The following is a 15,005-nucleotide window of genomic DNA, read 5'->3' on the forward strand; positions in this document are numbered from 1 at the left end:
TGGGGGTCATACCGTACTTTTTAATAAAGTGAGGAGTGTAATCATCAAAATACGATAGTGGTGGTATCATTATCCTTTTGGGAATTGTAATAACCGTTGACAGCTGGTTAAATAATAAAAGACAAGGTCGGTTATAGAATTTTTCTAAGGACCATTGCAGAAGGCATTTCGCGCCAGTCCACTGTTGCAATAGAGCAGCCATGTCGGCTCACTTTTCAACAGATTTTGTCTTATTCATTCAATTCAGAAGGCATTTCGCACCAGTCCACTGTTGCAGTAGAGCAGCCACGTCGGCTCACTTTTCAACAGATGTTGTCTTATTCATTTAATTCATGTGAGGTGGCTGCTCTCTCATGCAGCAGGCTGGCAAAATGACTTCTGCGATTGTCCCTAGCAAATCTCATCCCTTAATCCTGAAGGATTTTTGTGGATCAGATTGACACTTGAAGCGCACACATATCTTTGAGCTCATCAAACGCATATCTTTGAGCTCATCAAGACATTAAAAAAAAACAGAAAAAAACTTTGAGTTCATCTAACCAACTCGGCTCTTTTCTTTTGGCTTGCCAAAAGCATTTAGGCTTGGAGGCCCACTTCCCAAATAGCCTGGGCTTAGGTGTGGGCTATTTGGGAGGTGGGCCCCAAAGCGCTATCCAAAATATGGGCCATATATATATATATATATATATATATATATATATATATACTAGTAAAAAACCCCGTGCGATGTACGGGCCGACAAAGAACTGTACGGACCACGTCATAGGTTGATCCAAACCGTCCATGTGATAGAACACAACATAAATAGGTTGTGCCCCAAAATTCATTTCCATAGGCTGATCCTAGACGTCCAATCTATAGAGGTTTCCATAATTCCTCTTAAATCGGACGGTTAAGATCACCCTATAGATTTTTTATTAAAAAACCATAAAGAAGAGGGGGTAAGATTGAAATTATGTGGCTTTAATGGGTGCATTTGTTAAAAAGCATATCATAACAAAGCCTCTTAAATGGCAATCCGAAAGCAAAGATGGAAGAAAAAATGTGACTAAACTACTGGAAGCCAATTTTATCCCTTAAAAACAATACTTCGAATTCATTTAATAAACAGAATCAGGTTCTATTTTTTCAGTGAAACATATGACTTTCTCAATCTGTTTGCATGGCAGGAATAGCGTCGGTCTTCTTGATAAAAAACAAAGTACCAAGCTTGCTAGCTTCGTATTACATAGTACATTATAAAATACAAAAGTGAAGCAATATTTGTAAATAGTTAAGAATCGGAATTAGATAAAAGAATTAGAGTAATTAAGTAAATGAGGCTCATTTCAACACTACCCAAAATGGATATATGGAGTTTCTCTATAGATCGGAGGGCTAGGATCATCTTATGGAAAAGATTTTTGGGGAACAACCTATTTACATTGTGGCCATCAAATGGACGGTTTGGATCATCCTGTGGTGTGGGCTGTATAGTCCATTTTGAAAAAAATTGGGTGAATATTGCAGAAGAAATGGGTGGATTTATCACCGCCCAATGCCAAAAACTTCCACTTCAAAAATCATCCTAACCGTCTGATCTATAGAGGTTTGATTATATGGAGTTTCTCTGTAGATCGGAGGGCTAGGATCATCCTATGGAAAGCAATTTTGGGGCACAACCTATTTACATTGTGGCCATCAAATAGACGGTTTGGATCATCCTATGATGTGGGCTGTATAGGGGTGAATATTGTAGTGCAAGGGGGGTGAATTTATCATTGCCCAATGCCAAAAAATTCCACAACATTTATATGAAGTGGGCCCACAGAGCATATAAGGTCGGAGATATGCATAGAGAGGGAGAGAGCCGCAAATGCTGACTTTCCATTCAAATTTTATATTAAAAATTGGGATTTCCTAGCATCCATCGCGGAAGGCATTTGGTGGATGGTCTGTTGAAGGTGAGGGCAGCCACTAAGGCTAACTTTTCAGCAGATTTTGACTTCATATATGGGGTGGATGCTCTCACCTGCAAATGCCTTCTACCATAGACTGTATAAGATTAAAGGGCTAGATGGTAGCAAATCTCACAGAATTCTCTAAATGAAACATGGACGTGTAAATCTCACGGAATTTTGGAAATATTCAAAAAATTCTCTAATTTCTCTTCTGCTATATATATATATATATATATAAACGAATAAATGTTATCTACCGAAGGTCATTTCCTTGAAAAATAAGGATAATGATAGTTATTTTAAATGGATTAAGATTTGAAATTCAAAATGGTGTTTAAAAACAATTATAATAGGTTTTCTCCCAAGAATAAAGAGCAGTTATGGGTGGTTTTTATGAAGAAAACAATATAAATAGGTGGCCGCATTAGAATAAGTACTTCACCATTCAACAAACATGTTTTAGACTTTTAGTTATTAACTTATTAATCATTTACTATTTTCGTAGCTTCATAGTTTGTAATCTTGCCTATGAATATGGATGCTGGAAGGGTAATGGGATTATCCTTGACGGTGAATGTTTCCTTTTAGTTTCTTATTCAACATTTACACATTGGTTGTTGTTTGTCCTCATTGTCATGTGTCGAGTGGCTATTTCTTGAGTACTGTAGCTTGTATTTCTGCATTCCTCTCCATTTTAGCTTGCATTTTGGCAATTTTAAGACCTTTTGTTTCTTTTAAATAGGCATTAAGAGCCTAAGGAAGAAATCAATTCCCCCCTTCTTGTCAATCGACTGGAATCTAATCCAAGAGGGGATGAATGGATTACCCCTCGCGTTGAGTTTTAGGTGACAAACACATTTATGGCACGCCCAGTAGGACTCAATTACTAGAAGTATTGGCGACATCGCAATTCTAAGAAACATTGGAGGAAAATCCCATTCATCTTCCGAGAGTCAATATACTCCTCAGTGGATTAGACGTGACTTTTGTAATCAGCAAAGAAATGGTGGCGACCATTAGACAACCACCGATTATTGAAAATTATAATGAGTTGTCTCAGATGGTTGAACAACAGATTTTTGACTGTGATATGGCCATTTCAATCCTCAAATGAAAATTTCTCTAGGCAAGTAGATTTCGAGTAGAAAACGTTTCCAAAAATAATATATCTACTGGTCATCCAAATAGCAATGAAAATTTCTCCAAATTTTCTCTAGAAAGAATTTTTTTTTTCCGGCCCTCTCCCGCTCTCTCTCACCACTGAGCAAACATAGATACTGTGACAAAAATTTCCATATGCCAAACTTGTCTCAAGTGTTGAAAATAATATTGTAATCTGTAATTTTTGGGATACGAAATATACCAATATAGCTCCACAGAAGATGAACTGATATGAACAGATGGTAGAAACTAGCAATAATTAATCAGCAGACAAAACAGAAGAAGAAATGACTTATCGAGTTGAGGTACGAAGGATCTCCGTTGTCTTTAAGGCAAATCTCGCCCTTACTATGATGAATCAACGGTGCAGATGGGCGTCTCGGGGTATGCCTCCAGGATGCAACAACTTTCGCTCCAGGGGTGTGCACTCACGTAACCCGGATGCCTTAGAACTCGCTTATTAGTGCCAAAAATGCCTTGATCAGAAAACTTTGAGGGAAAACAACAGTTGCAGAAAGCAAAAAAGGAGAAGAACGAGAACAGAGGAAGACTTTCCGCTTGGGATAGATTTTCCTTTCTCTAAATCCAATTTTTATAGAAAGGAAAGAATCCGTTGGGAATCGAAACGTTGCAATACTTATTGCGTAATTAACGTTTCCTAAACGGCCCACTAAGCACTTGGAAACGTTTCCAAACGGTAACAAAATTATTATTTTTTTAAGAAAAATATGAGAGGAAAAAAGAAAAAATAAAAGAAGAGCTTCAGCCCCACGCGCGCGGCTAGCCGGGCCGCGCACGTGTGTGGTATGGTCTAGCCCACAGGGCCACCCGATGGCTCATGCACGAGGGTCTCTCTTTTTCCTCTTTCCCATTTACAAGACAATGAGAGTGGAAGTATATATATATATGGACACACTTTTTCTCATAAACTTCCCATCTTGGACTAAAAGTTTTCATAAGACCTTAGTCCTTTTGGAGGGAAGTTCAAATTTTGGGAGAGACTTCCAAAAGCATAAAGTAAGTCCTAAAGGACAAACCACAAAAAGACAAACTAGAATCTCATCTTGTAAATTTTGAATTATAAAGAACTTTAAAAAAAAAAAAAAAAGTCAACACTAAGAAGCGGTAAAAAGTCAAGTGCTTGTAGAGGAACAGGCCTTAGCTGAGTCTCTTATGTTCGCTTTAGCTTGCCCCCATCAATGTTTCCTTGATGTTCCTCGGACAAGGCTGTCATGTACAGTTGACAATGGCTAGCTAGCTGACGACTTTCGCTAAAAATCAACCAAATTTAGAAACAAGCTACCTTTGACATTGTGAATGGTATCAGAAAACTTAATTGGCAAGTAGATATTAATATGCATAACGATAAGTGAGCTGAACTTCACACCCCTTTGTTTTATTACTGGCACCCCATGGTACAAAGAAAACTGATGTAGTAATCGACATAATGACATACAGAGGTTTGGCATTTACATGAAACAATGAAAGATTCAAAGGTGGAATTTGAAATTCCCACGCTTAAAACCTTCCCTTTCTCTTGTATGAGAATGCAAACTTTATTTTCCTCCCTGTATGGACAAAGTTTTGACCATTTATACGTGTTTTTTACTAGACATAGTCTTAGTTGTTGTATTTGGTGTTATCTAGTGGGTTGGTTTTGATTTTGCCCAGTTTGGGGTAGTAAAGTCATCAGAACAATAAAGAAGACGACTTTCAGTACTTGTTAAATGTCTTTTTCTCTCTGTTCGTTCCATTTGTTTTGCATTTTGAGAACCCATTGTGAGTCCAAAACTGGTTGACTCAAAATCAAGGCCCAGTTTCTTTTGGATTGTGAGAATCGATTAACAAACAAAAGATTAATTTTGACAAACAAAAAAAAGGATTCATTTTTTACAGCTGACCTCACTCTCTCCCTTAGAAAAACCAACATAAAAATGGCCCTCTAATACGGAGGAATATATGCTTTGGTGGGAACACCACATTGTATTAGAATGAGATCAAACTCTAGCGGAGTAACGAGAGAAAGAACTAATGCCTCGTTCTGGTATCTCGATTGAAATACCCATAAATGGTATTTTACGTAGAAATAGTATTCTTGCTTATTTCGACGATCCCCGATAGCTGTTCCATGAGCATCTTGACCGGTTTGTGGTGGTCTATCTTATTCCTCCCCAAATGAGACCTCCCATCATCTTTACCTTGACAGAAAAATAAATGCCTCCCCCTTGTGAAACAAAAGCTCAACCACTGCACCTCAATGTCAAATTTTTAAAATTCGGATTTGGACTGGACAAGGGGGTGGGGGGTGAAAGAGCTGACTTGGACCCATGCAAAATTATGTCAATGATCAAGATATTTTTTGCAAGAAAATAGGAAGCCAATTTGCGATGATAATGTATGCTAGAATTATGTGCTTTTATGACTAACTTTTTTATGAGCTCAAAATAGGGAAGTGATAAATCCGCCCCTTTTGATTACTTGGGACACCGAGGAGCAATGTACGTGGCAATCAGCCCCATTGGATCCTTCTGACGTGGTGCACATCAGCTCCTCTACAGTCATTGATACGCTGATGTTGGGTGTCCCAGGTCATTAAAAGGGGCGGATATATCGATCACTTCCCTAAAAATAGAGACGAGAGGGATGAAGAGAGTAAATTTATAAGTTTAATACCCAACTACCATTCATGTCTTGACAATCAATCTTGGATTCTCCCAGATAGCTACAGGTCCTATCATGACCATTGATTTTGTAGATCTCTATGATGTGGCCAACATGATCCGCCTTCACCATTTTCTTGATGGGCCCACAGCATTGTCACTCTCAAGTTGCTTTTAGTTTGTAATATCCAAACGATATCTAGGCTGGTATAAAAGGACAGAAGAATATCATTTTCCTTAGTTTTGAATTAGGAAAATAATGTAAATTTCGCTATTGCTATTAAATACTTAGTAACTGTAAATAATGTTAAAAAAAAGTCAATTTTATGCCTCCTTCCCAAATGACACTTATTGCCTATTGGGCTCCAATTCTACCTCATTTACTTGATCAGAATTTATTTGTGCCATGTGAATCCGTGATGACCATAAATCTAGTCTAGACAAGCACCATTGTGGTGACCTTGACCGGATGATTCTTTGCCCTTGGTCTATCAGGTGGATAATTCTAGGCTCTTATTAGTCAGCATTTAGGGTGCAAGATATTATGTAGGAAATCATTAATCTAAGATCAATAGTCGAGATTGAAAAATGAGATTAAGGGTGAAATTACTGGAATTGCCCATGGACCAAAGTAGAGGGCGAGCCTTGGTGAAACGGTAAGGTTGCTCTACTGTGACTTGGTGGTCATGGGTTCAAATCACGGAAACAGCTTCTCTGTAAAGTAGGGGTAAGGTTGTGTACATCTAGCCCTCCCAGACCCCGCAATGGTAGGAGCTTCGTGCACCGGGCTGCCCATGGATCAAAGTGATCAATAGAGAGTATAAGGGTACTTGGTGCGTCTCATCCCTATGAAAACATGAGTGGTTAGTGTAGCCCAAAAATAGTCATAAAAGCATCTAAGCGTGTATCATTTCATGAATAATATTCGCTCATAGGGCGTGTTACTAAAGCAAATTAAATAAGGGATTAAATAAGGGATTTGCTAGGGTCCGTCGCAAAAGGTATTTCGTGGCTTATCTATCCCCTTGTGAATGGAGACAATTTCTCTCCAGCCGCGAAATACCTTTTGCAATGGACACTAGAAATTCCATAAATAATTTCATTCAAGATTTTTTTTCAACATTCACAACCTGTAAAAGAAGCTATAATAAACTAAAGAAATTACAAGATAGGGATTCCTTAGTTTCCTAGTAATTATCCGTAATATCTAGTTACGAGAAGACCCATATGCAAATGCCAATCGCAAGAAATTTCCAGGAATCTTGATCGAAAGCCATCCTCTGATGCTGACTTAAAACTTCAACCGTCAACGGTCAATCTTTTATCACCATCATCGCATATCAAATCCCAACAGTTGAAATCGTCCATCTCCCATAAATACAAGTTGCTGGATTCTGGCCATTCCATGCAAGAAAAATTGTATGAAGAAGATGTAGAGGATGAATCAGCACATGGGACTAGAATTTCATCTGGTAGGATAGAAGGGATTTCATAAGTGCAAAAGAGTGGGGTTTTGGTTTGAAGGGCATTAGTGTCTATGGAATTAAATGCACTTGAACTGCTTTTTTCTTGTTCTTTTATCTCAGGCATGGTCAACTCTAAGGATGCAGCATTTCTCTTGTTTTCCTTTGCTTCCAAGGGAGGAGGATTATGTTTTTGTTGTTGTTGCTCAGTTGGGGGAGAGATCAGTTTATGAGTAAGAGGATCGATTCCCATGTTTCTTAGTTTTTTCTTGATGTGAGTATTCCAATGGTTCTTAATCTCATTGTCAGTTCTTCCAGGCAGCTGAGCAGCAATCTTAGACCATCTGGACATAAAAAATAAAAAGAACAAGAAAAAGAACAAAAGCTTCGAGTTATTTTAAAGTGATCAGAAAACCCAAATGGAATATAAACTAATATTTTTTTTTGTTAGGCATAACAAATGGAATAGACCAACCTTGGTCTATGTACAATAATATATCAGAAACTTTTTCCAAATTTGGCAAAGAGGAATTGAAGAAGAACATAATAATTAAAAAGTAGAAACAAAGTTCAATGGAATGAACCTGTTCCCAAGATGAGCATGGAGATCAATGACCATCTTCTCCTCAGATGCTGATAACAAACCCCTTTTTAAATCAGGCCTGAGATAGTTAGTCCACCTTAGCCTGCAGCTTTTTCCACACCTCAGCAAGCCTACAAATACACCCACAGGAACAAAAATGAGAGAGAGAGAGAGAGAGAGAGAGAGAGAGAGAGAGTAGATTTTCTTTCTTCCTTTATCATATTAATACCCATTTAAAAAAAATAATTCATTAGCATCTTAACAACTTTTTCTACTAAGCAATGTAAAGAAAAGCGCAGAAATTATCCCCATCACTTACCACAAAAAATGAGAAAAAAAAAGTGTCATGTGTTGGATTTCAATAACAACACGCAACAAACCGATTGGATTTCTATTTTTCTTTTCATAATTTTGTTTTGATGGGTAAGCTGAGGTTTGGTGGAGACCCCTACAGGTTTATTTGATAAAGAGAAAGGTATACAATAATAGCTACAAAACCATCCCTAACTAGGAACATGAGAGAGAGGGAGAACCAAGGCTCAACACATTTTTGCTTTCCCTTGTTGTTGTTTGCCCCCAGCCTGTTGGTGGGTTTGCTCCAAAGCTTCATGTATTTCTCTTTATTTTTAAATATATCTGATAGGGGTCTGCCTAACCCCAGCTTGCCCATCAAAAAAAATAAAATTACATGATCAACTAAAGCCACCTAACCCAAGCAATACCACAACAAAACCCATAAGAACAAACACTCAAACAAATAAGAAAAAAAAGAGCTAAGACCCATAGAAATTCTTTTTTTCTTCACCAAAAACAATTGGTTTTGGTATGAAAAACTGAAACAATCCAAGACCTGCAAGCTTAGGAACCGCTCTCCAGCAGCATTGCCCATTTGTGAGGATGAAGTTGATGAGCTTCTTGTCCTCCTCAACTGTCCACGGTCCTTTCTTCAGTCCTACTTTCTCACAACATGGTTTTCTTCCCATTTTCCCAAAACGATTACGTTCAGGAGAAAAAGAAAACGAAAAAATAAAAAAGAGAAAAAAAAACTCAACAGAGAGAGAGAGAGAGAGAGAGAGAGAGAGAGAGGCCCTAAACAAGACAGCCCTACCTTCTTTTATATATGTATATATCTCATCAACTCGCAAGACAGAGCCTTGTTTTCAAATCCAAGTCACTATGCACCCGTGTTAATACAGTGACGATGCGTGTGCTTGCACGTGCGGTGTCCGATTCTGAAAATGTCACCATATCCGCTGCTTTTGCTTTCCTTATAAGCGTGTAGAATCCACTCAAGTCGAAAAGAAAGAAACAGTCAGAGGAGGGGCTTTCAAAGTTAATGCAAAGCGGCTGCACAGCGGTACACGTGGCTTTCCATAGTGAAATCAACGGTTCTCATAAGCGGATGGTCAACGCCGTTGAATCTCAGCTGTTGGTCATCTCTTTTTTAATTCCGAAAGCGATGGGTTTGTGGGCCCTAAAGTTTCGACCAATGACTTCATGCGGACTTAAAGTCCCTACGGACCATCATCATTTCATTTCCATTTCTCTTTGATTTTTGGCCTTATTACACTCCTTTTCATTGCTTCGCCTTGTGGTGTGTAATTTCTCGGCTCACTGATTTCCCATTCTCTCGTTTATTATTTTCAGAGAAAAAATAGCATAATTTGGTTAAAGGGAAATGTTATCACCGCAACCTATTTTGATATTTACTAAAAGACAAGATTGCTTGTGAAAATATCAAAATATGGTTGCTGGAATTTCCATGGAATCTTGTATGTTTAGAAGGAGATCGGTACGCACACGTGCGCAAGCGAGCGAGAGAGAGAGAGAGAGAGAGAGAGAGAGAGAGTCATATGGCGTTCGCACGGGGTACATGCTAGTAATAAAAAAAATGAAATCAAGGGGGCCATCATAGCCCCTACTTGGATTGCAAGAAAAACATTTCTTGAGGAAAATGTCGTCTTAGAAATTTTTTTGTCTTTGCGATTTAGAGGAGAGTGGTATGTTTATGTCTTATTTAGATGGATATCATTATAAATTGAACGTACCAAAAAAATAAAACTTGAACTGCTGTGGTTCAAGATCTGTTTTCATTTGTAATCAAACAATGGAAGAATGAGAAATTTTAAGTACATCTTTTCTAAACTTTTAATTTCCACAAAATTCTTGGAATCCAAACAAGGCCTAAAAGAATAAAAAGGGGGAAAATATCTATGTTTTCCACCCAAAAGGGGTGGTGCTCTCATTTCACCTCGGCCAGAATGAAATTTTATTGGAAATTTTTAAATTAATTTTTTATCCACACCATTTACATGGGGATTAGAATAGGAATGAATAAAGAATCCAATTCCTGATCCTGACAATCCACGCAGACCTTTTGTTTTGGTAGAAAAGGCTAATGATATTGGCACTACCATGTTTTGATAATTGCACAAACTAACTTGTCTTTTATTATTCAACCGCATGCCAAAGTTATTACAATTCCGAAAAAAACTCTCAGATGGTAATTAAATAAGAAAAGACAAGATGGTTTTGTGCAATCAAAACATAGTAGTGCCAATATCAGTAGCCATAGAAAATTAGAAAATATAGCCCGAGTTAAAAATGGGGCAGTGATAAATCGACCCCCATATATCTTAAAGGGAAATGATATCAAAACTCCAATGTTTTGATAAGATGCGTGAAGCATCTTCTCGCCTAGCATTTAAAGGGCTGTCCGGAGGATTTTGCGGTTCTCAAAAAGCTCTTATAAGCCCTTTAAATAATAAACAATGGAGTGCTGAAATTATTAATCATTTCCCTATATTAAATCAATACCCATATCTCTCTCTGTCTCTCAGCATTGCCCTGTATGGGGATAGATTTAAGATATATGGGGGTCGATTTATCACTGCCCTAAAAATGGCTCAACATTCATATATTATCCGAGAAAATTAATGACGAGAAATTCAAAATACCGGCCTGGTTTCCTGGATGGAGTGGGGCAGAGACTCTTTGGGTGGTCAAGCGTAGGGCTCATCATGCAAAGATGTGTCTTAGTCTTCGAGTCAAAAATTTCGCTCTTGTTTTACTATTAATATTTGTATTTGTCAAAGTCTGCAAAAGAGGGACGACGTATTTTAGACATGCTTCGATTGAAGCCTTCTTTCAAGCGATCATCTCAAACCTGTGAATATTAACACAATTCAATGCACTTTTTCTTTTGTGTTACTCTCCTAAATCTTGTACCCGTTTATGTAGTTGACTATATTGTAGAGGACCCGGTCGTAACACTCACAAGTCAGATGATATTAACTATGGGGAGCAGCCCTTAAGGACTAAAAACGGAGAATTAAAATAAAGGGAAAAATACACTTAGACCCCAGAGGTTTCTGACACATTCAACTTAACCCCTAATGTTTAAAAAATTACAAGTAGACCCCATGTGGTTTCAATTTGTGTAAGGTAGACTCCCTCAGTCGACGGTTCGTCCACAGATTCAAGGGTTAAGATGATCATATTGAGCTGATTTTTTGGGCACACCCTATCTACGTCAGGGCCTATCAAATGAACGCTTTGGATCATCTAAACAATGTAGGCCCATTGTGTTTTTCGTAGTGTTTGGATTTTGGTATGGGATTTGGAGGGGTGTATGGGGTCTTCATTAGCATTGATAGTGTTTCAAAAGAGGGGGCCTACCTTATACAAATTGAAACCAGAGGGGGTTAGCTTGCAACTTTTTAAACATTAGGGGTGTTAAGTTGAATGTATCATAAACCACAGGGGGTCTAAGTGTATTTTTCCCTAAAATAAATTTACATACATACATATTCAATGGCCAAAAGTCATTGTTAGAGAGTCAACTTCATCTGATTAGCCTAATTTTTTCAGCTCGGACTGGTCAAGATGTAGCCGAGAAGATGAACGGTCTAGATCATGCCCTGTTAGCCTATTAGACAAAGGAAAAAAAAAAGGGAACAAAAAAATATGTGTTTTTTATATATAAAATTAGTTTTTTTCTTTTTCTTTTTGCTATATATGTCAGCGAAAATACCAGAATACAGGTTGAAACAGCCTAGTCCAACCAAAATTGACCACCCTCATCAGTCTTCCAATCTATAGTGATGAAGGATCCCTCCTCTCTTTCTTTGGTCTGTCTTGGATTTTGAGAACCGATTGTGAGTCCAGAACTGATTATTGGACTAAAATTTAAAATCACAAAACAAAAACAATCGATCATATGGGATTGTCGGATGCTTAATTTACTATATCAAGGTGCCGTTTGTTTTAGATCTTGAGAATTGATTTTGAGTACAAAACCGATTATTGGAATCAAAATTGTACATAAAGAGAGGAGTACTAACATTAATAAATAAGTGTGGAAATCTCTTTATTTATATGTTAACTAGGAATTGATAATTTATGTGATGTGAGCTATCTAGATGTGTAATACATTGTTTGTTTTGGATTTTCAGAACTGATTGGGAATCCAAAACCGATTACTGGACTCAAATTTACATTTATTTTTTAAAATTTTACGTTTAATTTTGAGTCCAATAATCAGTCATGGACTCATAATCGGTTCTCAAAATCCAAAACAAAAAGGCCTTATGAATCATTCATATGGTCGTGCTTCGATAAAAAACCAATGGAACAATCTAACCATTTGTTTAGGCCATGTTTGTTTTGAATTTTGAGAATTGATTTTGATTCCAAAACTGTTTATTGGACTCGATTAAATGCAATTTTGAGTCCAGTTTTGGAGTCGAAATAAATTCTGAAAAGCCTAAAAGAACAGGGCCTTGTTGGCTACCAAACAAACAGTTTAAAACTAGTAAAACATGGTCCGTATTCAATGGAGAAGAGTGTTTTTTTCAGCTATGGTCTCTTGCTAGTAGTTTACAGGCTATAACATGTTATCGGTGGGGAGCATCATAATGATTTCTCCATATCATATTGATATCGTATGGTGGAATCTAATAAAGGGGGAGCTACACTTCTTTTTTCTATTGAAAAATGAGGACATGGAGGGGGTTTTCTGACTATCCTAGTGAAGATTGAAATTTATTCCCGTCTTTCCCTTCTGTGCGTTACCCAATTCTTCCTTTCCCTTATCATCGAAAGCCATTGCTTTGGGTTGAGATATTTGACTCTTTACATTTGAAGATATGTGACAATAAATGCTAATCTTAAGCTTTAATTTAACTTCAGTTTTATATTTGTCTAAGGTACCAACATTAAGGGTGCATCTGGATTGCTAGAATCAGGAGTTGGAATTGGCATCCTATTCCAATTCCATTTGGGTCAAAAAATTGAATAGAATAAGGGAGTAGAACTGACACTGGGGTGGAATTAAAGGGGGGATGCTGGAATCAGTTTCCCATCCCAAGAGGTAGTATTCTGATTCTGCCCCGGTCATAAAGAAATTCCTACTAGGAAGTTTTAAACAAACTTTTATTTTATTCTTTTTTCCATTTCATTTCCAGGGGAATAATAATAGGAATAGAAATAGGATGTTGATTCTGATTCCCAATTCCTATTTCCGGCAATCCTCTAGATCGTTTATCCGGTGCACTACAACTAGTCGAGTCAACCATTGGTGATTTCGATGGTGATTGGTGATCGAAACCCATGGATCTGTTGGGAGTTCCATGTGAAAGCAACGATCCCACACCAAATAAGTGAGACTGATGTAGAAGGGCTTACAAGAACTTAGCACCCTCTCTTTAACGGCTAGCTTTTAAGGGCGAGTTCTACCTGGGTCCAAACATAGTGGTATTAGACCCAGGGCATGGTAACTCTGATGTCCCATCGAGGATGGAGAAAATTCCTCGGAGAAATTTCTTATCCCATGTTGCTCTAACGTGGAGGGGGGGATTGTTGTGAGTTCCTCACAAAAGCAACGATCCCACATCAAAAAAGTTAGTCTGACGTGGAAGGGCTTATAAGGACTTGGACACCCTCCCTTTAGATTTTTAAGGGTGAGTGCTACCCGGGTCCCAACAGGATCAACACTTGATAGGGTAGTGATTTTGGATTTATCACAAGCGTGATTGTTGTTGCTCTTTAATAGGCCTTGATCAATGCCTCAATATAATTCAATCGCAATAAGACTTTGTTGGCTAGCCCCACAATGATTTTTCATTCAAACTTCTTAGGAAAATAGAACTATTACCCTAATTTAATTGGAAAACTATGACACGTTGCATGTTCTACAGTGAAGAAACCAAGCGAAATTAGTAAAGTACTTAAACACAACTATGAGGAAGCTTGCCTAAATAAAACATTAAATAATGGGAAATGATATTTCCCCCGCCTTAAACGGATAAAATCCTCCCCCCTCCCCCTCTCTTAGTGGTTTCTGTGAGAATGGTTCGCTGCTTGAGGATAAATTCACCCCCTTTAACGTTTTTCTTTGCCTTTAAAACATAACAAATAACATTAAAGGAGGGCTTTATCCATCAGAAGAGGGTGGGGGGTACCATTCCTCTAAATAATAACTATAGTTATAATCCTATATGAGCCCTTGAGTAGAAATTAACCAGTGCTCATAATATCGGCTTGAATGTCATAGTGTAAGAGTATCTTCGACATGAGTACTCAGGCGACTCATAAAAACACTATGAGCAAAACATTATGCATACTAAGGCAAAGTGTGTGTGCCTTTTTTCTCAAATGTTTTAAAATGCCGATGCAAGTCAGAATACATCTAATGTAGATCCTAGGCAACTCTGCGAGATGCGGTCGAGTACTTAGTTGTTTTGTCGGACTTCATAGGGCAAAACACAAACTTGGACAAGAAGGCGGCTAGGGTAAAAGAGGGAGTCGACTCAGGTATGTGTTCATGATGACGTGAGAGAGTTTAGAAAGTATGATCCTCTCCCCATTCTTAACTTTAACCATATTAATTGATGTAGGACGATTTCCTTGTTTTGGGTCCCAGTAGGGTTAAGAAGTTATTTTAAGTTATAGTTATTTGATATTAAGTAGCCAACCCCAACTAGTTTGGGACAAAGGCTTAGTTGAGTTGAGTTATTTGATATTAAGTCTTTAATGGAAATTAAGTAAGTTGACATAAGTTATAGTTCAACTAGAGTTTATCCTAATCTTAGTTAGATTAGTGATAGAATTCGAGTTTGAGAAGTATTTGATATTTATAAATACAAGTCATGTGGTGTACATGTAGGAGATATCTTTCATTTATTTAGCTTGATTCTTT

At 37.7% G+C, this 15,005-nt stretch overlaps 1 protein-coding gene across 1 annotated transcript; it reads right to left on the bottom strand.

Moving 5' to 3' along the window:
- Positions 1 to 6,877: 6,877 nt before the first annotated feature.
- Positions 6,878 to 8,864, bottom strand: LOC143880920 (transcription factor MYB20-like). The gene is made up of 3 exons (XM_077383899.1): positions 8,658 to 8,864; positions 7,809 to 7,938; positions 6,878 to 7,568 (listed from the first exon to the last, which is right to left on the bottom strand). The coding sequence occupies exons 1-3, from the start codon at positions 8,788 to 8,790 to the stop codon at positions 7,061 to 7,063; spliced, it is 771 nt and encodes a 256-aa protein (XP_077240014.1). The 5' UTR covers positions 8,791 to 8,864; the 3' UTR covers positions 6,878 to 7,060.
- Between the last annotated feature and the right edge of the window lie 6,141 nt (positions 8,865 to 15,005).

The sequence above is a fragment of the Tasmannia lanceolata genome, unplaced genomic scaffold (genome assembly GCF_043159265.1).
Source record: "Tasmannia lanceolata isolate RefF3 unplaced genomic scaffold, GAP_Taslan_0.1 ptg000007l, whole genome shotgun sequence".
NCBI classification, from domain to species: domain Eukaryota; kingdom Viridiplantae; phylum Streptophyta; class Magnoliopsida; order Canellales; family Winteraceae; genus Tasmannia; species Tasmannia lanceolata.

What these genes read in the sequence shown, in the direction of transcription:
- LOC143880920 (XM_077383899.1), bottom strand. Translation starts at nt 8,790, where the DNA reads ATGGGAAGAAAACCATGTTGTGAGAAAGTAGGACTGAAGAAAGGACCG. An exon ending in AGCGGTTCCTAAGCTTGCAG is followed by an intron (nt 7,939 to 8,657) that starts GTCTTGGATTGT and finishes GTGTATTTGTAG; the next exon opens with GCTTGCTGAGGTGTGGAAAA. An exon ending in CATGCTCATCTTGGGAACAG is followed by an intron (nt 7,569 to 7,808) that starts GTTCATTCCATT and finishes TTTTATGTCCAG; the next exon opens with ATGGTCTAAGATTGCTGCTC.